Genomic DNA, 26,625 nt, shown 5'->3' with positions numbered 1-26,625 from the left:
TCAAGAAAAACACATTTTATTCCAAATGGGATGGTTATTAATCTAAAGCCAAATAATGCCTTTTAAAAGGGGAGATTTTACATACCAAATACTGTATACAGAATTTCTCAGCATTTCACTATCTCACTATCTAATCTTGCTTTTCCTATTTTTTCAATTCTGTCTTATGTAATTATTGCTGCGTTCAGAATTTCTTTTCCAGGAAATTCCAATTATGTTTTTGCAATTATTTTGCTCTTCTAAAACGAATAACAGAGTATAGATCACTTGAAGAGGGATAAGGAAATTAAACTGGGGTTTTTTAGTTCACAATAAAATATCAAGTATTTCCTCCTAAAATTAACACATAACTAAATGCAGCCAACACATCCAATATAACTGTACTTTCATAGAACACCAGTGTCTTGTTGCCAACATACACCTCTTTTCAACACAAAGGCGGTGTTAGGAGTGAAAAGCAGGTGCGAATCCCTCAGAGATGAGGTACAACACTCAGTGAGTGAGAGGTTTGACCTTATGGAAAGTGAAGCATTACCACAGTGGGAGTCCCACCGTGGGAGCCCTGGGACACTGATACTAATCAAAAAAGGGACCCCATGCAGCGGAGCCCTGCTTGGGAGCGAAGCTCAAGGGAGAGCACAGAAGGGGTGGATAACAAAACTTGCGCTGATTAACATATCATACACATGCAGTTTCCTGTTTGGCCCACTAGGGAGCTCGCTGATGTAATGCAGGTCTTGTGGTCTGACTACCGAGATCCGCAGCTGGCCGTCACATTGGCAGCCATGCAATAGAGGGGAAGCAAAGGACCCTGGGTTACAACGAGATAAGACGCTCTTGGGACTCTACGAACTCGGATGGGAAGAAGCAAACTATCCTAGGTTGCATAATGCATAACAAGATAAGATGTGCTGGGGCCTGTACATACTCGGATGGGGGGAGGCGAACTCTCCTGGGTCACCATAACAAAGCCTTCTCACGCCCTGTGGGCGGTCATATAAATAAGACTGATAAGCCATCGCTTTTCTAACCAAGAACCTCACAGTAATGGAGGTGATTAGGAGTTTGATATTTTTGCTGTCTTTTCAGCTCCTGCATGTGGTGAAAGGTTCAATGGTAAGGTTAAATGAGAATGGCTATGAGGATTTGGTTGTTGCAATTAATCCCCACGTGCCAGAAGATCCCAACATCATCCTGAACATGATGGTAAGAACAATTAATTATTGTTGTTAATTAATTGGTAAAAACAATTAACTGAAAGAACATCCTATGAATGCGTGTTTAATAGCCATTGATTATACTACTGTTTGTCATCAGCTAGTTTGTCTCATAATGTTCTGTTAAAAATTGTAAAGGAAAAAAAAAAAGGTTAGGTTTAGTGGCATTTCTGGGTTTAGCTTTTATTTCAATCCACATAGATGCCTCAATAGATAAATTCCCCTAGAACAGGGTGCTGGCCAGGTATCAAAGCAAAGAAATTGTTTGACTACAAAATCAAATCACTAGAGAGAAAACCTGCTGAATGGGCCACTTCTGACAAATGCCCAGGTTCTGCAGTGTCTAATGCCTACTAGACGCTGATGTAGGATTAACTCAGCTCCTTGTAATCTCTAACATCAATTATGAAAGGTACCATGCTTCATTCAGACATAAATTTTTTAACATTTCCAGATTTCTTTCATCTTTTGAGAAGTTTACATGAAGTAAAAGTTATAGTTTGCTTTTTACCATCAGTCACTGACTGTCCCCTTTTTTAACAATAAGTAGAGTTTAGATCACTCCGTTTTCATTAAGGGACAAACCACTGAGTATTTTAGGGTAGATGTGTACAAGTTGACAGTTACTGTTACTGTGAGATACCTACCACATATTAAATTCACGTTATAGCTGACCTTATGAGAACTTGCTCTTATAACATTCCTTCAGTTCCCTTGAACTAGTTAAAACTGCTCTGTTCTATCTGCAGAGCAGGCAAGGGGTGGCGTGGGGACAGCTGAAGTGGCACACCGCATAGTGGCACACTGCTCAGCTTCTCGTGGTTTAGCACTCTATCACTCTCAGTCCTGGCAAACTGAATCTCTTCAGGAAATCTCCTTTAGCTGAATTTGATGTACACGTAGCATGGATATTTGGTTCCAAACCCTCTGTCACAGCTTGTTTCTCAGTTTGTGAAAAGCCTATGGGACAGATTTTAGTTCCCTCCTTCCTGCTTGTTTTTTTTCCCACTAAACACTTAGTGGAGAGAAAAATAAACAAAAGGAATGCTTTTTCTGATGCCTCTACTCCAAGAGAGGTGGTAAAAGAGCAAAAGGAAAGGAAAGTAATGGCAGCATAGTAGCCATAATACAAATAAGAAAACATGTAAAACAGCAAGTTTGACAGAAAAATGATTACAGTAGTAAGATAAATGAAAAGCAGGTGCAATGTTGAATCTTGCCTGCGCTTGCTGTCAGGCCACTATTAATTTAAGGCTAAAATCCTTGTATTTAGTAGTTTTCATCTCATATGAGTGTGAATTTTGTCATAATCTCTGATTAAGAGCAGGATTATAGAACTGGTGAGAGATTCCCAGAATTACAGCTTAGTCTTTGGCTTCTTTGTTTATTCCTTTCTTAGTGAAGATCGTAATACTTTCTTAGTTTTGTGTGATGTGCTTCGTTCTGCTTTACTGTAATGCTGTTTCTTGATAAGTCTAAATTATTCATTGCACACAGAATCAAGTTTTTAATATTAATATTAATATTGGCATTAATATTTTATTTCTTTTATTCCATAGAACATGATTAAAAATGCTTCTAATTACTTGTTTGAAATGACAAAACATTGATTTTTCTTCAAGTCTGTAAAAATTATAATACCTAAAACATGGAAGAAAAACACCACCTATTCAAGATTAAAAACAGAATCATATGATAAGGTATGATTTAGAGAACTCTTTTTGATTAGAACAACTAGGAAAAGCTAGACTGACTGATAAGGCTACATTAGAAGTCACAGCAAAATCTGGGACTAACCCTGGAAGTTCTTACTCAAAAATGTTGAGAGTGTTCGTAGGATAAAAAAAAAATTGTGGGACTGAATTTATTCAACAAGAATCGCCTAACTCTTCTCTACAACCATGTTATGTATAACTCTGGTCTTACCTTTTCAGGCAGATGTCATCATAGCAGACCATTATATAAAACATGTAGATGATCCTTACACCTTGCAGTATAGAGGATGTAAGGAGAAAGGACAATACATCCATTTCACACCTAACTTCCTGTTAAATGACAATTTGACTAAAGTTTATGGAGAAAAAGGTAATATTACAATTTAATTTAATTGCCTGTTTTATTGTTCGTATGAAATGACCAAGATTTCTGTAAGTAAGTGATTAATGCATTTGGGTACTTTAATTTGCTTGCTAAAATGAAAAAAACTTTGAGAGACGTATTTTTCAGAAGTAGTAAATACCTGTGAAATATCTGAAGTTAAATATTCAAGCACTGGATCCAGAAGTTGTTCATCCCTTTGAAAACCTTAAATGGATATTTCTTTGTACATAACTACTGCCATTAGCAGTAGCCTTCCTTTTATGACTACTTACCAAAGAAACTGTCCAGTGTTTGCGTATCTGATTTTGTACTACACCGTGTCAAAAATATAAGGTTTGCTGCTCTGTGGGACAGAAGCCTCACAAAATCAAAATTTTCTTAGGTGACTTTTACCAGCTTTGGAGAAAGCCTCTACAACAGTTCTTGCATTTCTGAGAGTCAAATATGAATAAAAATTCTAGTTGTGGTTGCTAAACTGATGCCTTCCTAGTTTTACCTCAAGGAAAAATTATTATCCCAATTGCTTATGTATTTCATAACCTTCCTGTATTACCTCAGATAAGAATTATTTTAAATTGTTAGAATATCTAAGTAATACACTGGTTAACTTTTAAACAGTTGTATTTAGAATGTGCACGTGCTACTCTTCTTCAACAGGTCACGTTTTTGTCCATGAATGGGCTCACTTGCGGTGGGGGGTGTTCGATGAATATAGTAATGACGTGCCTTTTTATGTGTCTAGAAATTCTAAAAAAGCAAGTGTTGAAGCAACAAGGTATTTTTTTTTTCATATTTCTGCTTTTACATGACACAGGTTTAAATATTCCAATAACATTTTCAATATTCTCATTGTCTGTGCTGAGTTTGTATTTTGTAGAGTATTCACAACCTGTTCATATGATTACAAGATGCTTAGTCAGCAACATCTATTGCCTGCTCTGCAGCCCAGAAAACCACAGCTGCCTTCGGTGCAGTTTTGTAAGAGGTTCAGGAGATCAGGCTGGATAATCTTATGCTCTGTGTGCAACTGCAGACTTCGGCCACCATTTGTTTCATACTTATTTAATATGATTTTATTAAAGAGCAGTTATCAGCAACACTGAAATTGCCTGCTGAAACCATTGTAATTTTAAACAGCTTCTACAAAGAGGGACAATAACTGAATGGATGTAGAGAATTAGTTCAGGCTTGCCTTTTTTCCTAGCTCAGGCATGCCAATACAGTCTCTTTTATTGCAACCAGTAGCAGGATGTCTTTCCTGCATACCCTATAATTATCACAAGGAAGATCACAAAAGACCACAAGTGTTTTATGATTTAACTATTTCTAGATAAGTTTGAGGACCCTGCAAGGCTCAGAAACAGCCTAACTATGTACTTGTGCAATGTCCAGTACAGTGCTGTGTCAAAAGCAATTTGGCTTTGCACAGACAAAATTCAAATAAATAAGCAGTTACAGACTATATATGGGTTCCTAACCAGCCCTGCCTATCTGCTTTTCCCTTAGCTGTCCAGCTGGTGTGACTGGTAGACCTATTTTTGTAGAATACAATGGAGACAAGTATGAGTCAAGACCCTGTAGATATGATGGTCAGCTGTATGAAAAAGGATGTGTATTTATTCCATATATACGACAAAATATCTCACATTCTGTTATGTGGATGCAAAACATACCTTCTGTAAGTATTACTCTTCCTTTCTGGACTGAGAGTTGAGTAACATTTGGGGTCTAGTCAGTTATTTCTGCTGGGGCCAATCAGTTCTATTAAAATCTGTTCAAAAGGGAAGACAAAGGAGCTACTGGAAATGATTTGACAGATGTTTCCTGTCAATAAGGGTGAGATGTACTGCAGTCTCAGTATCCTTCTTGCTCCGTGTCTGGAGAATCAGGTCAACAGGCATAAAAATGAAGTATAGAATGACAAATGCCTTGCCCATATGATCAAAACTGTACGTTTTGATCACACCTTATGTAAACTGGCACCTGAACTGTGCTACCTAGTTAGCTCTGTTACACTCCATTGCACAGCAATCTGGTCTGTCTACCCCTAACACAGAAGCAGCAGCCCACCTCTCTTGAAAGCAGCCAGGACAACCAGAGAGGCCTGTTCATGCCTGTTCTGTACTGTTCCAGTGTCTGGGAGAGGGTGCTGGGACAGGGGTTAGCAGGACGGACAGTCTTCTTGCAGCCTAGATGTCTGTGGTACAGGATCACAATTCCTCCAGCTATTGCCTTTATTTCTTTCGGCAAACTCTTTCCAAGAACTTTATGGGTGTACTGGGCCTGGCTAGGATACAGTTAGTTTTCTTCATAATGGATCATATGGTGCTGTGTTTTAGATTTTTGACCAAAACAGTACCAATAACACACTAATGTTCTAGCTTTAGCTGAAAAGCATCAAGGTCGCCTCTTTCTCACCCTGGCCCGCCTAGTGAATAGACCAGGGGATGCACAGTAGGCTGGATGGGGACACAACCAGGCAGATGACCCAAACTAACCCAAGAGATATTCTGTACCATATAAAGTCATGCTTAGCATTAAAAGGAAAAAGAGGGGGTTTTAGGAGGATTAGTCAGCTTTTGCTTGGGAACTGTCTGGGCATCAGTCCACCCATGGGAGGTGGTCAGTCATTGCCTTTGCATCACTCATTTTGTTTTATTTCTTCTCTTTTTTCACTTATCCTTCACCTATTAAATAGGGTTTTTTTGCTTTGTTTTATTTTATCTTGACTCTAAAGTTTGGGGTTTTTTAAATTTTATTCCTCCTTTCCTCTTCTGCCATCCTACTGGGAAGGCAGAGGAAGTGTGGTGCTTATGTGCCCGCTGGTGTTTTAACCTACAACAATGGTCATGGCCTTCCCTCAGCAGTACACCATGGACATCCTTAGACATCTAAAAGATTATTTCCTGCTTCTCTCAAAGTCTTGACTTTGTATCTTTTGCATGTTTCCTTATTTCACTCAAGAAAACTTATAGGAACTGGTCCAAGACCATCAGCTTAACCCAAGAAGTTGGTTAAATATTCAGGCTGCTAACTTGTGCTGACCTCCATGCTGTTCACCTACAGTATCTATGTTAGTAGGCTTAAATCTAGTAGGACCTCCGTGAATCTGCCACTCCAAGGATCTCAGTAGTTACAGACAGAAAGCTTTGTTTCTGCATGTCACAACATGCTTGTGCTTATGTAAAATCTGAGATAAGTTCTTTTGGAACACTTTCTTTGGTTGCCTCTTCTAAGATCCTGGCTGGCCAGGTACCGTGGCATGGAGGACATTCGCTGGAGAACACCACCTCCGTTTGTCCTGTCCCACATCATAAACTTCATATTTTCTGAGATATTTTCTTATGCTCACACTGTTGGCTTCAGAATTATTATCTGCCTTTTTAGATTGAATTTTGTGATAAAAACACTCACAATAGTGAGGCTCCAAATATGCAGAATAAGATATGCAACTACAAAAGCACGTGGGAAGTAATTATGGAATCTGACGACTTTCGCAACTCGGCTGTTGTAAATGCTTCTGCACCCCCCTCTGAGACTACGTTCACGCTACTGCAGACCCAAGACAGAGCAGTCGCTTTAGTACTGGATGTTTCTGCGAGCATGTCAGAGGTATGAATACTTATTTTATAAGCAATTGTTAGCAAAAAATGTAAGAAAAACTTACAAAATAAAAAAAAAATCAGTCAATTCTGTAATTAACTTGATTATTTTAGGAAAAAAAAAAAGGACTACTCTCATTCCCCTTGGTAATTTTATTTAGGAATTCCTACAAGATGTCACTTAAAAATACTAAGAATTGTAGGCCAGACTTGGTCTTTTTTTTTCTTGTAAAATCTCAGTTTTATATACTTTCCTTCCTTTGTTCCAGACCTAGAATGACAATGCAGTTGTATTTCTTCCAAGCAGAAAATGTATCATAGATGGAGTTTCACATTGTATTTTTGTTATGAATGATTCTAAAATTTAAAGTAAATATGTAGGTCACAATATGTCAATAAATTGTTCTTTCCTCATTACAATATTGCTCTTTGTAAACAAGAATGTGAGCTGGCATAATGTTATATCTTTTTAACAAAGCTGAGGTTATGTTTCCTTTTATTTTTTCATAAAACTTCGCATAGGTTTATTCTTTCACTTCTTGTGGCATGAAATACTGAGCTTTTTTATGGATGTAACATTTAGTAAATGTCCCTGAATATGTGCTTATTTACACAAATATCATAATATTTTTATAAAGCTGTAAGCAATGTGATGATCTGTAGGAAGATGACAAAATTATCTGTGTAGGTAAGGCAGCTATCTCATGATTTATGAATAGACTTCAAACATCTATGCATACTCTAACAGTTTTTAAAAATCAGCTTATATATTCTTTTGATTACATACTGCATTTTCATATCCATAACTTACCTTTTCCGCAGTTCAGTAGTGAGCCATTACTCTCTTACTGAAAATACTGCAAGTTCAATGTTTCATTTCTCACAGGAAGTCAAGCCTAAAAGTAAGATTATTCATCTAAAGAAGGTAATTCAAAAAGCTCAAACATGTTGAGAAATATTCTTAAATATTTGACAGTCATACCTTAAACCAAAATATACATGAAGAAACATAAAGCAGTATATGCTCCAATTCTTTAGTTGTGGCATACATTGTGGGATTGTGGGATTCTCCCATAGTGCACCATCAACAGATCTATTTCCATGCTGTTCTAATCCAGAGCTGTTCTTGAGACTGATCTTCAGTAAAGACCTGCAATTGTAACAAATTATATTATTTTTATTGTACAGATATCTACCAATCGTAGTACATTTTATTAAATCAGTTACTAAATAATAATGGAATGCTAAAAAACAAAATGAAGATAATTATGAAATAAGAACTGCAAGAATAGCTAGCTCTAGATAATGTTTTCTAGATAATGTCTAGATAAATGTTTTCAAATATAACTTTTTTTTTCAGTAATTCCTTTGAATAGTTGCATTTAAAATAGCCATACTTTTACTTTAATATTATTTATATTTTCAAAATACTTAGTCTGTAGACTAACCTACTCCTCAGGCATCATAGGTGTTGTCCTTTTGCATTGCCAATAGGCTATCAAAAAAAAATAATTGACGAAAATCTTGATTAGGTATGAAGTCCTAGCATCACAAGATGGATTTTGCCTGATGACATCTTTTCTGTAAGCTGCAGTTTGCTGCACTTTCACAAATACCAGAATATGGTTTACATATCCTTTCTTCTAGAACTGAGCACGCATATGAGTTATCTTATGGCAGATAGTTTTCAATTTCTAATTACTACCTGATCAACACCAAAAATTTCTGTATTTTGTTCATAGGCATAGCTTTTCAGAAGAGATTGCATTCTAAGGACATTGTTTTTCTTCACATACAGAGTGACCGCATCAGACATCTCCATAGTGCTGCAGAGGATTTTCTGCTCCGTGTTATTGAAATCGGTTCCTGGGCTGGAATTGTAACATTTGGCTCTGACGCATCTGAAAAAGCTCCTTTGCAACAAATAACCAATGATGCAGCACGCGAAAAACTTGTTCTGTGTTTGCCTACAGTTGCTAGGGGAAAAACCAATATCTGTGCAGGCATACGTAAAGGACTTAAGGTAAAGTACAATGTCGAAATATCTCCTGGAATGTATAAAAAATGAGGAAGAAGCGAGAAACATACTTGATAGCCCACAACATGGATTTCCTATGCAATGGCAGAGTTAAGAAAGATAATACGATTCTTGAATCTATCAGGAGAAAATTTGGAATAGAACCTATTTGGCATTACCATTATATGGCATTAGAAAGAGTATTACCAGAAAACAGGCCAGATGTGATGTCCATGCTTCAAAACGGATATTGAAAAATAAGATTAAATTCCAAAATGAGCTACAAGAATGATCTAAACTTTAGCAGATCAAATTTCTAGTTGGAAACCTATGAAGCTTATTCTATTTAGTTGTTTAAGAGAAAGTTAAGAGGTTACTTTAATACAGTTTTTTAATTACTTCTAGAGGAAAGACATATGCAGTACTGCAGTCCAAACTCTGACATGACTGGATAAACTCACAGCCCGGTCACATTGCTGGGTGTATATACAGAGAAACGGCTGCAGACCAACACACCAGTGAACATCATATTGTATTTCTGCAAATTCTACGATTTTTTTCTAGCAAAATGCGGACTGAGGAAGCACCAGAGATCTGACTCATGAATCACTATTAACGTATAGAATAAATAAGTATTAAAATGGGAAGCTGTACAATGGTAGTATTGTCAATTCCCACAGTTCACTAGTCATGAATCAAGCCCTTAAAACTGTGAACCCCCTTGCAAATCATGAGATGGATAGATATTATTATTTATTTGTCTGTTTTACTTCCTTGGGCTATCAGTCTGAAGTCCCAGAAGGTATTACCTGCTTTAGATGCAAAACTGAAAATCAGGAGCAATGGGTAGGAAAAGGGAAGAAAGTGAAAGAGAGAAATTGTACAGAGAGGGATGAGACTGCTGAGGTAGCTGAGAGTCCAGGGTGGAGAGGATGCTCAGGACAGGGGGATATCAGGAGGAAGCCTGACAACCAGAACAGGGATGGAACAGCCGGGACAGAGGCCTGCCCCATGGGTACTCCCTACCCCTTTCTGCACCACCTTCAGTTACCTCAGAGTCCACCCTTAGACACAAGTCTGTCCTTTTCTACTCCTGAAATTTTGATTGGAGAATAAAGAGTAGTTCCAGACAGTGGACATAAATTTTTAATATGGTACTCTTAAATGTCCAGTCCCTGAACCAACAAAGCATATACAGGCAGAATGCTTCTGACATTTTCAGTTTGGGACAGGTTCTTCTAGGAAAATATATATTAAATATTCATTATTTATAATTGAACACTTACTAAATCTACTCAATTAGATGTCGCAATATCAATTGCAATAATTAATATTGTAATAGTTTCAGTGTTGAAAATTCAAACACTTGTTAAAGAATAAACTTGTCTTATATTTGAAGTATGTAAATGCATGTAAATGCATACATTGACTGCTCTGGGATAAACTAGTATTTAAAAATTATTCTGCTGCTTATATAATTAATTCTTTCTTGATGCAGTTAATTGCAGATAAAATGACTACTACATATGGTTCAGAAATTGTGTTACTGACAGATGGAGAGGACAGACGTATGGCAGCTTGCCTTGATTTGGTGAAAAAAAGTGGGGCAAAAATTCACACTATTGCACTGGGGCCAGACGCAGCCAAAGAATTAGAAGAATTTTCAAAACTAACAGGTAAATATTCTAAATACAGTCTTTTGCTGGCATGCGTATTCAAGTGTGAAAATGTAAAAGTATGACAATTCGTTGCTCTGGAAAAAAGAAACTTAAGAAATTTAAAACAAATTTAATTTTAAAGAATTTTGGGTTTCACAACAGGCTGTTTTAATACAGAGAAACAGAACTCTTTAGATCCATAGATTTGCTTTAAAAGCTGCCTTGGTTTAAAAAATGCAATAACCCGACAATACCCTATTACTAAGGAGATTGAACGATCATATTGTTATATAACATAAAAAAGAATTGTCTAGAATTTTATTTCTGGCATTACATGCAATGACTATAACTTTCTATATGCTTTAACTTCTAAGCATTTTTTATTACCTAAAAAATAATAATTTTCTTCAACTGTTGCAGCTGAAGTGCACTGGCTAGGAAATTGTAAACACAGGGACTACCCTTGTCATTAGCAAGTATAGCTGTCAGCTGAGCTGGAGCTACAGAATTAGTTTGAAAACAACCATTTAAAAACTATCCATAAGGGTGTTGCTTCATGCTACAGCACCTGCAAATGCCATGGAAGAATGAAAACTTGCGTAGATCCAGAAAGCAAGCTGACTCCAAAAAAATATGGTGAATAAATACTCTTTTTTGAGAGGTGTCCATGCTGTGCATTTGCAGACTACAATCCACTTGTTTTAGCAATTCAAGTAACTTGGAATGCCCTTATGCATGCTTCAACATCATTAGATCAACAGGACTAAGGGAGAGTCCAGAGTTGAATTCTGTTCTGGCCTGTGTTTTAAGACAGAATTTGTTTAAGCTTCACTTGCAGAGTATTTTTTAAGAATGATTTGTGAGCTGGAAAGAAGCCACGTGGTCCTTCAGGATGTAGTCTTCAACCAGCAGGCCTTCCTGCTTAGAAACAAAAATCAATTTTCCAAAGATACTGAATAGATCTCTGAGCTAACACCTCCTCTGGCTCATACGACTCCACGTGTTCTCTCATGAGACGGAGCCATTCACCTGATGTAGCCGGCACACTGTATGTCAGCCTGTGCACAAGGGAGGAGGGCAAGAGGCATTTGGTGGTAGGGAGGAGCTGTGGGCAGCCCCTGCACACCCCAGGTAGGCTCCCCAGGGCTCAGCAGTCTCTCCCTTGCTCTGGGATTCCAGTAACCTGTGCCTGAGGGGCACAGTGATGGCTCAGTATGTCTGGCATGTACGATCCTAGTTTGAGAGAGAATTGCAACAAATGCATAAAGTGCATATGCTTCACTAGAGCAGTATGAAGCCATATTCATTAATGGAGCTGCGCTGAGTATGAGAACCTCCAATGAACTAGAGCTGCTTGAACTCAGTATGCATGAAAAGACATCTAAACTTCACATTTGGAAATAAAGATGATCTGGATTTTAAGAATCAAAAACCATGGAATGCCACTGTGTCTTTTCTGCAGAGGTATTTTCAGAGCAGAATTTCACTGAAGGGATAATATGTGACACAAATGTACTAGGGAAAGCCTAAAAATGCTGTACGTGATGGTATGCTGCAGGGAGTGATTTTTTTGCAAACTCTGACAATGACAGATGAGTTGATCACACAATCCAGAATTTACTATGACACGTGCATTAACACAATAATGAAAGCATACATTTCTTCTTTTGATTTTGTAACAAATTTTCTGTCTCATTTGAAGATTCCGTACTGGAAGTCACATAAAATTTAGCAATTTTAGAGTAAAAAAATAGTATCTCTAATTCTTTTGCTCTTGTCTTTCAGGAGGTTTAATGCTTTCTGCTACAGATGGAGCCACTCCCAGTAAATTATCCAGGATATTCGGTGTAATTACATCAGGAAGTGGAGATATTTCTGAACAATCTATTCAGGTCTGAATTTCAACACTTTTTCGTCCTATGCTTTTACTTCATCAGTAATTGAATTAATCTAGACATTAATGGTCCTAATTGTCAGTGACTCAATTTGGAAATAGGAGCATGTCGCAGATGGAGCGACGCACTTCATTCATAGAGAGAAGCAGGAATACATTAATTCATATAAAACAGGGATTTAACAAAATTTGATGGTAAATGTGAGTATGTTTTAACAAGATTCAATGGCAAGGCACACTTGGTTATTTACTGCATAGAGGACAGGGCCAGACAGAACTGTCAGGGAGATCCTTCCATTGAGTTAAGGTTTCAGGAAGGACCTCCTTGCTTTCTAAACAACTTCTCAGAGAGGAGTCTAGGTGCAGCTGGATCCAGTCCTGGTCCCAGACTTGATCAATGGTTTATATCTAAAGGATTATTTATGTACAATAAATCCTTTCTATCACTTAGCTAAGATTTCAAAGTTTAGTCACTTACCAAGGATCTGTTGTGGCAAGGAATCTGTGAATTTCAAGAAGCAACCTTGAGCGGGCGTCCCTGCTCAAGGGGAGATCCTGGCGTACAGCCCACTGCCATTCAGGAGAGCTCAAAGGGCTCTTGGGCTGTTCATTATTTACAGAGGTAAGATGATTACCTATAGTCATATTTGCATATTGATGTATTACTCAAGTTAGCCTTGGCTATTGTGTTGTTATCTGTCTCCCTGAAACCACGTTGAGCCCAGATGCAGCCATCACAACTAGATGCACCCATTGTGACCACCAAGAGTGGTTATCACTTTGACAGGGTTACGGGAGGTAAAGGTCAGGTTGGCACCTGGGGAGAGGGAGAACACCACCACAGAGCAAGTACATTCTTCAGTGATCTTCTACATTTCACTGCAATGAAATAAATGTATAATTTACATAATTTCTCTCTCTCCCAGGATTTTAAGACAGGCAAACTCCAGTGGAAATACAGTTTACTGGCCCAATGCTTTAGATAGGTAGATAAATAGTTTAGATAGAGAAATGAAGGACTTACCCTTTATGTAACTTACTCTGTTTACCATAGTTTTACACTTAAAATCAATGTTACTATGCAAGCAGCCATTTCATAAAGTGAATCTGGGATTTTATTAGTTTTCTTCATTCAACAGTGGTACCAAATGGCTCCTAATTTTCCTGTACATAGAAACAGCAGAACTAAAAAGCCTGCCATCTTCTCGATATGATTCCGAGTTGTACATAAGTAAGCAGAGACCTTTTTTCATGCTAGTTTCCAAAACACGTAAATGCTTTTCAGTTCTCTCCACCAGGACTAATCCATTTAAAGTCAGCAATGAATAGATACAATATTGTACAATGGATGAGGAATCACTCTGAAAATATATTAAATGCTTCTTTACTAAATAGCAATAAGACAAATTTTATTTCTCTAACAATAGCTTGAAAACAAAGAGCTAGTTGTTCAGCGTTCTGGATGGATGAATGCTACTGTGCCTGTTGACAGAACTGTGGGAAATGACACTTTCTTCAGCATTTCATGGAGTCAATCTCAACCATTTTTTTTCCTGAGGGACCCCAAAGGAAAAGAATACGGAAGCTCAGACTTTACAATCAATAATTCAAACCGAAAGACAGCTAGACTCAGTATAAGTGGCACTGCAGAGGTAAAGACTGAACTTTTCTTTTATTTTCTGAATTGACATTTCCTATAGACTAGCATATGGCTTTCCTTTAATTATTTTTTTATTATATAAGGGAAACAATGACCCTGTTAGAATATGTAGTTTGCTAGGTTTTTTGGGGTTTTATATTTTTGTATTTTATTCACAGGTGGGTGACTGGCAGTTTTGTATTAAAAATGTTCATACGGCAACTCAAGGTATATCAGTAACAGTTACCTCTCGACCAGCATCTTCTGACGTTCCTCCTGTGAGGACTGCAGTTCACATGAGCAGGGCAAACGGGGCATTTAATCCAGTTGTTGTTTATGCAGAGGTTAGCCAAGGGTTTTTGCCTGTTCTTGGTGCAACTGTGATAGCCACCATAGAGACAGACAGTGCTGCAGCAGTAACCCTTGAACTTTTTGATAATGGAGCAGGTAAGGTTCCACATACATAGTAAAAACCTTTACATTTATGCATTTTGGAATCCAAGTCTGCATGCTCCCCTCAGGTTTACCACTAAGGACTGAGTCGTGGCTATGACCTAAATCAAGAAGAAAATAAAAAGGGAGACAGAGAATCCCACCGCTTTAGGATGGAAGTAAGCTACGAAGCTTTTTATTGGTGAGGAAAACAGACATGGGCCTTTACCTGAAAAATTGTTCTGCTTTCTTTCCTGTGCTGTGATTAAGGGTGAAATCAGAAGAACTGTGCATGGTAGAGGGTACATTGCTCATATCTACTTTCTGAAAGTGTGCTTCATGTAATGATCTGCCCTCAAGAGGCATGGTGAAAAGAGAACAAGCTGTTCTGTTAGTCCATCTCATATTCTATGAAGCTGGACTACAGTCTTAACATTAGCTTGCCAAATGTTAACTTTATCTTTTTTGTATGTTAAATAAATGCATTATTCTTTTCAAGAATACTCTTTCTTAGAGCAATAGCAAGATATTTATGGCATTCAGCATCCCTCGATCTCTTTTCATCTCTTCTCTTTTCTCTCACCACTGCTGCAGACCTGTAGCTTTATGAGTTCAGTAGTAGGCAGCAGTGGCTCCTCATTCAGTCCTTGCTTTCACATTGCTGTACTTAAAAATATAATAAGTTTTCAATGTATTATCCTGTGTTTCTTAAACATCTTCTATTTTCTGAACCCATGAGGTTATTTTTACATTGCTGCCAGGCTTTAAAATAGTTAGCTTGGATACCACCAGCAGATCATCTACTACAGCCAGTCAGGTACAAGTGCATAAGTTCACTTAAAGAGAAGGAATCCTGTCTTGATGAATTCCTGGCCAAAGGTTAAATTATGACATTTTTCTAATTTAAAGGTGCTTCATGTAGTAGATGGCAAATAGGTATTAACTTGGTCATTCTATATAGTAAGAAGAGATTTACCTAGTTAAAAGTGTTAATGCAAAACGGTTCTTTTTAAAAAAATGCATATGAAATGCAGGCTGTCGTAGTGGGACCACTCCTATTTTTAAAGATGTCCACATTACAAAAACACTGCCAAGTTTCCTGCATAGTAAGGTTCAGGTTTTGTGTTTACGTATGAACAGCAAAAATAACCTTGTTTACCAGCAAGGTATCTTGTTTGAAATATTAATTCTCAATAATTCTATACCAAGGTGCTGACACGATAAAGGACGATGGAATTTACTCAAGATACTTTACTTCTTTACAAGGCACTGGAAGATACAGTGTAAAAGTGCATGCCCATGGGAAAAATATAACCACCCGACTTGGCTCCAGGCAAAATCGAGCCTTGTATTTACCAGGCTACAAAGAAAATGGTAAAGTGCATTTATGAATCAGACAATTCTTTGCATGATTTGATGTAGAGGGGTGTACAGGTTTAGCAAATGGGGTCATTTAGATTCACAAAAATTGCATTTGATGTTAAAAGATGTTCCATCTACCATTTTCGCTACAAAAAAAAGCCCAAACAAAACAAACCAGCTGCAACTACTGTTTCCTGTGTATAAGAATAGCATAGAACGTTGTCTTTAATCTAAAAATGATTTTCTCTTACAGCCATGAGGATAAACATTGCTCAGAATCTGTATTGCAGCATCTCACAACAGGAATTTCAAATATGTAATTCTTCTTGAGACTTTAAAACAGGGATTTGGGGTAAATAAATTCAGTGTGCAATGTTAGTATACGAACTAATGCTGCTAGAAAACTTAGCTTTTAAGATTTCTTAGTACGTTTTAAGATTTTTTAGTACGTTTTCATCTTAATGCTTAGAAAAATATTATCTGTTGCAATTTAATATTCTCACACTTATACATTGTGAAATTTAGAAAAATCAGCATAAAAATTGTCTAAAACCCTTACAAAGTATGGCCTATATAACTTAAACTCTCTTAAGGCCTGCAGTATGGGTGAAGAGATGGATAGAACTACCTTATTTCAGCTATGACTCACAAACGTCTGCAACCTGCTTTACTGGTTGCATCATTTCCAACTTTTACGCATTTCAGACTTTGTCTGCCTTTTGGGTTTCCTAAATTTTATGCTGAGAATCCTGAGATCACCCTATTTTCTGTCTTTACCTCACTAACTTTCCACTAAATTTGAATAAGCCAAAGAAAACTTACAGGATGAGAAGAGACAATAACAGATAGTGAAAGAACATGTAATTCAGAGTTCTGTCATGATGAAAGTTGAAAAATGTTTTAAACAGGTAAAATTTGTATAAATGCACCAAGACCTAAATTTACTGATAAAGAAGCCCAAGCCAAGCTGGGAAGTTTCAGCAGAATTTCAACAAGTTCCCTTGTAGTGAATACAAGAGAAGATTCTGCTCCTGTTTATCCACCCTGTAAAATTACAGACCTTCATGCTCGTATAGAAAACAACACAATAGTCTTGTCTTGGACAGCTCCAGGAGGTGACTTTGACAATGGAAAAGGTGAGTCAGACACTACATTTTTGTGACATGAGGTTAATATTTTTATCAGAAAGGACATACCCTGAGGATGACTCTTTCCCACCTGAAAATGTAACCAGACAGAAAGTTAACTGGTTTAGTTCTTAATTTTTCATGTTGAAAAAAACCCAAACTGGGTAAACTAAGGAATATTATAAACAAATCAAGTAAATAAAATTATCATACAACCACCAGAGACTTTAGCAACAAGTCTTAGTCCAAGTCTGTGCAAAATTAAAAAAAAATAAAAAATCAGCCAACATGGACAATACAAATATTTAGTCTATTTACAAGGACGTAAATGGACTACAGAGATGCAGTAATGTTCTGTCCAAAATACTAATTTTAAGGTTGTTGTACAGGAAAAATGAAACCTAATTACAGATGAAATGTACAAGCATTTCCTTGCATAAGCCAGAGATTGTATGTTAAAATATACAACCTACAGTTATGCAGATTACAGTTTCAGATTAAAATCTTACATTTATCTAAAATTTTTAATAACCAGACACATAAGGAAAAATAATAATAATAAAAGAAAGAAACTCAACTTCTTTTCTTGCTATTTATTGCTATTTTAGCAACTATTTATCTAAAAGCTTTTATAGCTAAAGTGGTCAGTTATTGCATTATAGTTTAAGATAGCAGGTGCTGCACTGGTTTGGAGCTGGGTATATCATACACATCCTCTGCTATCTAAAGAGGAAAAGATATGCATAAGAGGAAGAGAGGGGGAAGAGGGGAAAGTCTTGAAAAGCTACAGACTTGAAATTGAAATGGCAGAATTCCCTCAGATTAATCAAACACATTTATAGCAATGTACCTACCAGTTTTTTGATTACAAGTGGGAGAATCATTTTGTGTCTTTTGCAGTTTTTGCTATCAAAACCTCATGTTGAGAGAGAGAATATAGATCAGATGCAAGGCCCACCCCTGCTATCTAAACATAGATATTAAATTGCCATTTCACCTGATGTTTGTATTTGGACAGCACGGTTTCTCATTCAGCTACATTTTGCACAGGTCTGCAGAAAGCTAACAGTGTTGGTGAAACAATATTTTAAGGCCAGTGAAAAGAAGGAATTCCCAGACTAAGCAACAGTAGACCTTTGACACTGTAAAATAAGGTTTAAAAACAAATTTGCCAACCCTCCATGCGGAGCAATACAGTCAGTAGTAAAACAGGAATCATTAGCACATTCTTTTACAAAATGTCTCTAGAAGTCCTATACTGTCACCACAAGCAGGGATATCAAAACATATATATTAATTTGTTCTTAACATGCACTCTTTTTTCCCTAGCTGATCACTACATAATAAAAAGCAGTGAAAATCTTATGGACCTGAGAAATCATTTTGATCGTGCTACTTCTGTGAATTGCTCTAATCTCATACCTAAGGAGGCTGGTAGAGAAGAATCATTTAAAATTAAAACAGACAATTTTGTAATAGAAATTGACACCATAATCTACTTCGCTATACGTGCTGTTGATCATACCAAGTTGATTTCAGAGGTGTCTAATATAGCACAAGTCACGTGGTTCATTCCTCCAAAAGCATCTGTGCCTTTAAATTATGAAGGCAACAATGATAGCACTAACAGTACAGTAACAGCAGTGCGTTTAAATTATGAAGGCAACAATGATAGCACTAACAGTACAGTAACAGCAGTGCCTTTAAATTATGAAGGCAACAATGATAGCACTAACAGTACAGTAACAGCAGTGCCTTTAAATTATGACAGCAACAATGATAGCGCTAACCGTACAGTAACAGCAGTGCCTTTAAATTATGACGGCAACAATGATAGCGCTAACAGTACAGTAACAGTGTCAATAGCAGCTCTGTGTGTAGCAGTTGTCTGTACTATTGTAATTTCAACTCTGTATGCTTTACAAAAACAAAAGGGAAGACTGGATATTGAAACAATGCAAAAGCTTGTGTAAAATAAAATTAACAAATAGAAGGAATTTACTGTAATTTTTGCTACACCAGTTTCAAAGTAGGGAAAGAGGTATTTGTACATTCAAAAAATAAGCACATTGATTTTAAACGAAGTATTTGTCTTTTTTGATAGGCTTATAGATGTAAATTCTCAAAAGTATGCAATATATTCAAGCACATGTACACTGATTAAATGTTAAACATGAAAGCACGTACTCAGAAATACAGTAAACTATAATATGTGTACCATAATTTGTATCTATGTGACAAAAATACTTAACTCTTCTGTTATCTGCAAGATTTTTCCAATGCAGTTTTTTTTTTTCTTAAATAAAGAAGGCAAAGGAATGTGATATTCCCTTATTTTTATTCTCCACATAACAACCAAGTAAGGTGAAGTGGGAAAAAGATCAGAAAAATCTTCAAGTAGTGCAATGATTTCCTATGTATCTTTCACATGTTTTCAGTTTTGTTTTGTTTTGTTTTTTAAATTAAAATATGTACCTCCAGGCTGATTATTTAAAAAAAAGTATTTAAGTATGTATATCTACAGGTGTGTGGAAGAGTTCAGTATATAAATACTTTCAGAATGAGAGTTGCAGTGTACATGCAAATGGGCACATGGAAGATGTACCTAGGTGGAGACTAAACAAGGCTGTAAGTTTGGAGCTAGAACAAACCTTTATACAACAAGAGGTAATTTAAAGGCTGCTAATGGAGAAGGAGTGTGAGGGATACAGGGAGAAGGGTAATCTGTACGACTCTGAGCTTGCTGTCTAGCAAATTAACAACTGATTCAAACAAGAATGCTTCACACTTCTTACATGGCCAAATACTTTTTACCTCTGCCTTCCAAAAACTGGGAAAAATGTACAAAAACAATGAAAAAATGTTAAATTCAACAGTCAAATTATCATTCAAAGTCTAGCATTACCCAGTAAATATAGCATGTCTAGCAAACATGAGTACTTTCATTTACAAGCTTGATAATATTGATGCAATTTCTGAGCTAGGTCTCTTCTTTGAGAAGAAAAGGCTCAGAGGGGACCTCATCACAGTATTCCAATACTTAAAGGGCAGTTACAAAGAGGATGGATGCTCTCTCTTCACACAGAGCCACATGGAAAAGATAAGGGGCAATGGGTACAAGAGGAGTTTCATCTTCATACAAGAAATTTTTTCACAGTAACAACAATCAATCAGTGAACAACCTCTCCAGGGACATGGTAGAGTCCTCATCACTGGAGGTTTTCAAGATGGAACTGGACAAGGTGCTTGGTAATCTCATCTAGGCACCCTAGTTGGACCAGATGATCTTTCAGTGTCCCTTCTAGCCGAGGCTATTCTATGATTCTATGGCTTTCCTGCAAACACCAACAAATCTATGCAAACGTTGAATAATCATCTGAAGTTTTCTTCTCTGTCTTTAAATCTGCAACATCAAATTTTGCCCTTTGTTCTACCTTACCTTTTACTTTTTAACTGCACCAGCTTTTTAATATTTAAATGGAATTTCTCTACCTTTCCTATATTTATACTTGCCACAAGTTCTGCTTTTTCTTTATCTAGGTTTCCCATTTTTGTAGGCTTCTGCACTTCTACATAATGCCATCTTTTAACGGACCTTACTATTGGATGTGTTTTCAGATCTAAAATTCCATTTCCCCAAGCAATAATAAATGTCATAATTTCAGTTCATATCAAGGCCAGAATAGCTGTCACATTTTAGAGGAGAGAGACTCCTTTGGAGAAGAGAGTCAGTAATAAAAGAATTATTTGCTGATATCACCTCCCTCTAATAATTTTTAAGTCACCGAATGTCCATTTATTCAGAAATATTTCCTTTGGTTTCTTCTGAAGTGTTTTCCTATTCCGTAAAGTATTTCTGCTGCATACAAATGGTTTGGTAGGAACTACATCATACAATCAGAATAAATGGGTTGCAGCACTGTTCTTGAAATTATTTCCTAGAGTTACATAAAAATATGACAGACCTTACACAGCCAATCTCCAAGTTCCAAGACAGCTCATCCATTACTCTGAAGACACCCAATCCTACCTGCCTAGCGAGCGGAGCGGCAGTAGTCTATTGTGTGGCGACACTGACATCTAGTGGGCTCCAACAACAATTCCAGTTTTCCCAAATGTCCCAAATACCGGTTTAGATCAAAGCATCTCTCTCTGGGGTACTCTGACCGTAATATAAATGCATATTTAAAAGTACAATCGAAAATGAACAGTCGAACATTGAATTTAGTACTTAATGATGGCTATTACTATAGGAGCATGAAGAAGATTTATTTAAATTGGGAGCTTCAGTATACTGACTTTTGTCTATAGAAAAAGCTCTGAAGAACTTAGTTCAAGTAACACAGGATTCACCACTCCTCCAAACATGTCTGCAAAAGACAGACAAAATTTGTTCTTTCATGCTTCCTGACAAGCAAGTGCAAAGTGACAGGATAAGATTGTTCGGCTTATTTCAATGATTATATTTACACTAACAGAATGTACGCTCAAAAGCTATCTGGGCTGGCATCCCAGTTGCTGACACAACTGCCATGTGCCAGTTCAGGCTAGCTAGAAAAGATACAATAGTTAAAGTCAAAACCATATAAGCTTTGTTCCTCAGCATGTTCTTCCCATGCTCTTTAAATAATTTCAGCTTCCACCTTCCTACACAAGACCTCACAGTGTTTCACGGAGATGAGTTTAGTTATTCCTATACCACACGTGGAAAAACCATAGTACCATGTGACAAAGTGACTTCCTCACAGTCATCAGCAGGGAAGTGGCAGAGCTGCAATTAAACCTCCAGTCATTAAACTATCATCGCACAGAAGGAGGAAGAAACCCCAAAACTTTAATTTTTATTTCCATAGGGGACAGTTATGGCCTACAGAATTTTCCATACAATCTTCCTCCAAGTATAAGGCAGACAGCTGGGGTGCGGGACAAAAGTATTAACCTGCCTGGGTATCAAACTAAGCCACTATGGCTCCAGGAAGTATGATACCGAAAGGACAAAGATCACAAAAACAACACATGATTTACCTAGTCCGGTTCCCTGAGATTTCAGGACTTTCACTTACTGAATGTTTTGCCAGTTGCTGCTTGCAGTTCTAGTACAACTCCAGTTTAAGTGTTTAGGGGAAGCACAGCGACAGCTGCCGTAAGGATCGGTAGAAGAGTGCACTAATGTGAAAAGGAGCATTAATTCTCACTCAGATAGCTGCAGTTTCTGAGCGGAAGCGTGCTGTTGAGAACAGCTGTTTTCTGGTTCTGTCAAATCCAGTCCCCAGATTTTTCATGAAAGCCTGATTGTACACAGGCCAGGCAGCTGGCACTACTGATTTTATAATCTTTGCCTTCTTATTATCAAGCTAAGCTCACAGTTGTTAATGTTGGCACAGAAATATAGACTCACACACAAACAAATGCCCTTACCTATTTTAGTAAAACAAGCTTTGACTGTTGAATGGAGGTAAAATTTAATAATGTTTGTTTTAAGTGACACATTCTGCTCCTTTTATTCTTCTATATTGTTTCACTACATTAATAAATGTTAAATCAAATTTACCTTCAGATTTTCATGCACATCTATTTTGAAAATCTGGTTCCAGGATTGCTGCTATTCTTCAAAGTATTTGTTGGAGTTCTGCACAGTTGTGACTGGTAATACATTGCCAGAACATTTCATTTCCCGCTGTTTAACTGCATTAAAAAAAGGACATAAATACAAAAATATTCATAAACCAGCTGGCTTATGCAAATATATGCTGCGGTTATGTAATCATGAGTGGGAAGGGGAATAAAGTATATACACGCAGTGACACAAGATGTGACCCATATAAGTCAATGTATTAGAGAACTAAATATATATGAATTCCAACGTGGGTACTACATTATTGGGATTACACATACTACCAAAATGTTTTTGTTTATTTATTTTATCACATTTTCACAGTGATACAAACTGACTTATGGAGGCATTTTGGGGCTGTCTTTGTTAAATCTTTAACTCCAAAGCCTTTGATTTAAACACTACCTTCCCATAAAGTCAGAAAGCAGTACTGGGAGTCAGCTTAGAAGCAATTAAGTTATAAGATATTCTTCTTCATATAAAAATATTTTATTGTCTTAATTATACTATAAATCTTTATATTAATACAATTTTGATTGGTTGGTTTGAGTTTTTTTGGTAAGTGTAAGTTTTTAAGGATATGGTCCAAGACTCGCTAGCATTGAGGAAAGAATATTGGAAGCACCCCCAATGGATACACTAGATATTGGTAAGTTGTATTCAAAGGATTGCTTTATAATGCAAATATTTTAGGATAATCATACATTCCAAACAAAATAAAAATTTACATTATCTATCAACCCATTCTGAACCATACTAAACTGTGCTAAACCTACAATTTTTCTGCAGTAACCTTAAAAAATGCTCAAGATTCCACACACTTTTAATGTTTTTGATTTTCATCAAGCTTTTCAAGAAAAGTCTAATGACAAGAAATAAAATCTTAAGATTAATTTCTTCACAGGTAATCTGCACACAGAAACAAAGTTAATACAGTGCTAGTAACAGCAACTGTGCTGCAGCATCTAGTTATTCAACCTAGAGATCTCAAGGTTCTTGCCCTATTTTACAGTGCAATCAAATGTAATACTTTGTTGCAAAACTTTATAGCTACATGATCAAGATTAAGGTAGACAAATGTAATGATCTGTAGAGATAAAAAGGGCTAGAACTACAGCAATTCTAACTATTGGTCTTATTTGTCTCCCACTTCAGGAACGCTTAATCAGAAATCCTCAAAGCCCTCACTCAAATTATTTCCAAGTAACAGTATTGATGTTCTCTATATAAATTCTACTTCTGATCATAGCCAGGGATGTTCCAGGGTCTGTTTATATCCAACAGCACAAAGCTGTAAAAGGTTATTTCTTCCTTATTTCTTCTTTTTGGATGTGTTATAAGCAAGACTGAAGATCAAGCAGTAGGCAAAGTACAGTGTTCATCATACCTGCTGGTGCATTGGTCACTCACCTCCTTTTTAATTGTCAGAGATGAGAGGACATAGCATGCTTCAATTTCTTTTTCAGCCTGAGATGATTCTGTAGATTCTCCTGTGGCTTCAGTACTCTTACAAGTGACCAACCCTGCCATCCACCCTACACTTCAGAAGAAAGATGCTGTTCCTCCAGCACAGGTGGCAGAAGTAACCAGCTGTTTGCAGCTGATTTTATCAGAATGAGCTGGGGTATCTCTACACACTGTACATTCTCTGAATATACCTTCAGAGCTCTCTCAGTCAGTATCTAGCTTGTAACTAAGCCCACGTGATAGGTATGGCTCTCCTTACCTGGGCCCTGACACTGATTTTGGCTCTGAATAGCAGCTGTAAAGAGGGGACCTCATTTCCCACCAGAATCAGATATTGAAGCTTCCAATAAAGACAGGACAGACAGCCTGCATGTGGTAATCTCTTAAAGTGACAACAGAAATCTCCAAGATTCAGCTGTTAACACCTGAATGGTTGTTCCTTCTAGGATGCCAAAAAAATTTCCAGAGTTTCTCCTGAACACTAAATTACAGGCCTACAGGTTGTGGAGAAAGAGAATTTCAAGAAAGGGAGTAACTCAGAAGTGTTTTAAGAGTAGTGGAACACTGTGGAACTCAGGAAGCATGGACTTCCACTTTGTGATCAAATAACTGAATTTATTCTTACATTGTAGGATAAAACAGGGAAAAAATCATCCAAACTAGGGTTTTACATGAAATATATAAACATGGACTAGAACAGATCTTCCTCTTAGATAAGTGTAGTAACCATTAGCCTGAAGAGTTATTTTCTCCCTCTCACTCACATTCTGACTGCTTAAACATTTGTGAAAAGAGGAAGGATGTTAAAAGTGAGAACTGAAAAAACACATCCAATGCCCCACATATGCCAAACAGCCCATCTGCTAAAGGTGGAAATACCGTCTCCTTAAGGCATTTTCCTAAGAAGTGGTACTGTTGTGTCTATGGCTCCTTAGGAAAGGAGTAATTAAAAGCAGGTATTCCAAATCCTACAAGAACACTCTACTCTAACCCATGGGGGCTTAAAGGATGGGAGCCTTCTTCCTCTTCCATCTAGAGGGAGGAAAGGAGAGGTTATGCTAGAAAGGAGAGGTATCTAACCATTTTGTGAAGGAAAAAGCAGAATGTCAAGACTGTCAGTGAATATACCACAGAACGCAACACTGTCTTCTCTGGCAGGTGAGGCTCACATGTCATGGGCAGCAACAGGGTGTAAGCTTCAGGGAAGAACTTGCAATATTTTGTTTTAGGAAGAGCTATACTCTGTTGGTTGCTGTCAGTGTCAGCCTGGACATACCACTCTCCCAAGCCATTATTGGGATACATCTCACCTGAGGTGGTGCTTGCAGTTGTTTGGCATCTCTGTCTTTTTGTGGAACTCCATCAACAGGAACTGCTGATGTTTAACACCAGTGAAAGCTATGAAATGAAATAATTGCATCTGTGTGTCCAAATTTAAAATCTTTGATGTTGCTGTCTTTTCACATAGCCTACACTGATATCACAAGAAATTGTAATCAGCTCTTATATGACTATGTAGTGCTGAGCATTACAAGAAAGACCCATGGGACCTTTATACACTAGTAAAACTCATTTTAAGAAATGGAAACAAACTTGCCGTATAGTTCTTATATATAAGACTTACACCCATGTATAAGTGAGACAATAAAAGCTGAAAAAGGTAAAATGTGTTCAAGCAAAGCAAACACATACACACAATAGCTTTCAGGCCCTCTCCTTATCAGCACTAAAGGTACAATGGGAACTTTACAGAGCCTGGGTTTTGTTTTGGTTTTAATTCCTGGAATTTGACCGGCATGTAAGCAAGATTGCATTGATTGTTACAGTTATTTCCTTTCTCTGGAATCCACTTCTTGTCATAACGCCCTAGGATTTCCTCTGACTTTATCAAATTTAGCCAAACTTTACTTTCTATTTGGATTATGAAGTAAATGACTTAACTGAATGACCAGGATCATTTTCAGGCTGGCAATACTAGATGTTGCCAATGATGCCACATTGTAAATCTGTTGTCTAATTGCTAGCCCACTTCAAAGGTCCTTTCTTCTCCAGCATTTGAAAATCATGATGAGAGATGGAGTAATAATGGAAATTATTAAAATTAGAGGCTATTTTCTTCTTGCCATTTGCCTGATTAGTGACATTAAGTTTTATATATATATATACACACACATGCTGTTACTATACTCAAGGTATCTTCAAGTAGTCCCTTTGTGGTACTTTGGTGCTATTTTATACTTGTGTCTCGGTAAACTTTTATCTACACAAACTCTTTTAATAAGCAGCCTCTTTCTGAACGACTTCTTCAAAATCCTTTCCCAGTTTACATTTCCACGGTCTGTCCGAAGACTATTTTCCATGAAGACAAACAAGATTTGACTTACAAAACACTCGAGCCACGGGGGCGGGGGAACCTTGCCCTCTCAGAGCCGGGCCGGGGGGTGCCAGCCCCGGCGGGACAGGCCAGGCCGGACCCCTCCCCGGCCGGCGGGGTTT

General features: G+C 37.2%; 1 protein-coding gene across 1 annotated transcript; it reads left to right on the top strand.

Moving 5' to 3' along the window:
* Nucleotides 1-817: 817 nt before the first annotated feature.
* On the top strand, nt 818-19,415 carry LOC128914093 (calcium-activated chloride channel regulator 1-like). The gene is given in 14 exon segments (XM_054212653.1): nt 818-1,206; nt 2,777-2,917; nt 3,152-3,302; nt 3,975-4,092; nt 4,824-4,995; nt 6,705-6,929; nt 8,718-8,942; nt 10,435-10,612; nt 12,380-12,486; nt 13,916-14,140; nt 14,307-14,574; nt 15,769-15,933; nt 16,830-17,057; nt 18,378-19,415. Coding segments are annotated over 14 exon segments (3,006 nt in total). The 5' UTR covers nt 818-1,047; the 3' UTR covers nt 19,022-19,415.
* Nucleotides 19,416-26,625: the final 7,210 nt, after the last annotated feature.

This window comes from Rissa tridactyla, chromosome 8 (genome assembly GCF_028500815.1).
Source record: "Rissa tridactyla isolate bRisTri1 chromosome 8, bRisTri1.patW.cur.20221130, whole genome shotgun sequence".
NCBI classification, from domain to species: Eukaryota; Metazoa; Chordata; class Aves; order Charadriiformes; family Laridae; genus Rissa; species Rissa tridactyla.
The sequence above is the reverse complement of the archived record's forward strand: the minus strand, read 5'-3'. Positions and strand labels throughout refer to the sequence as shown.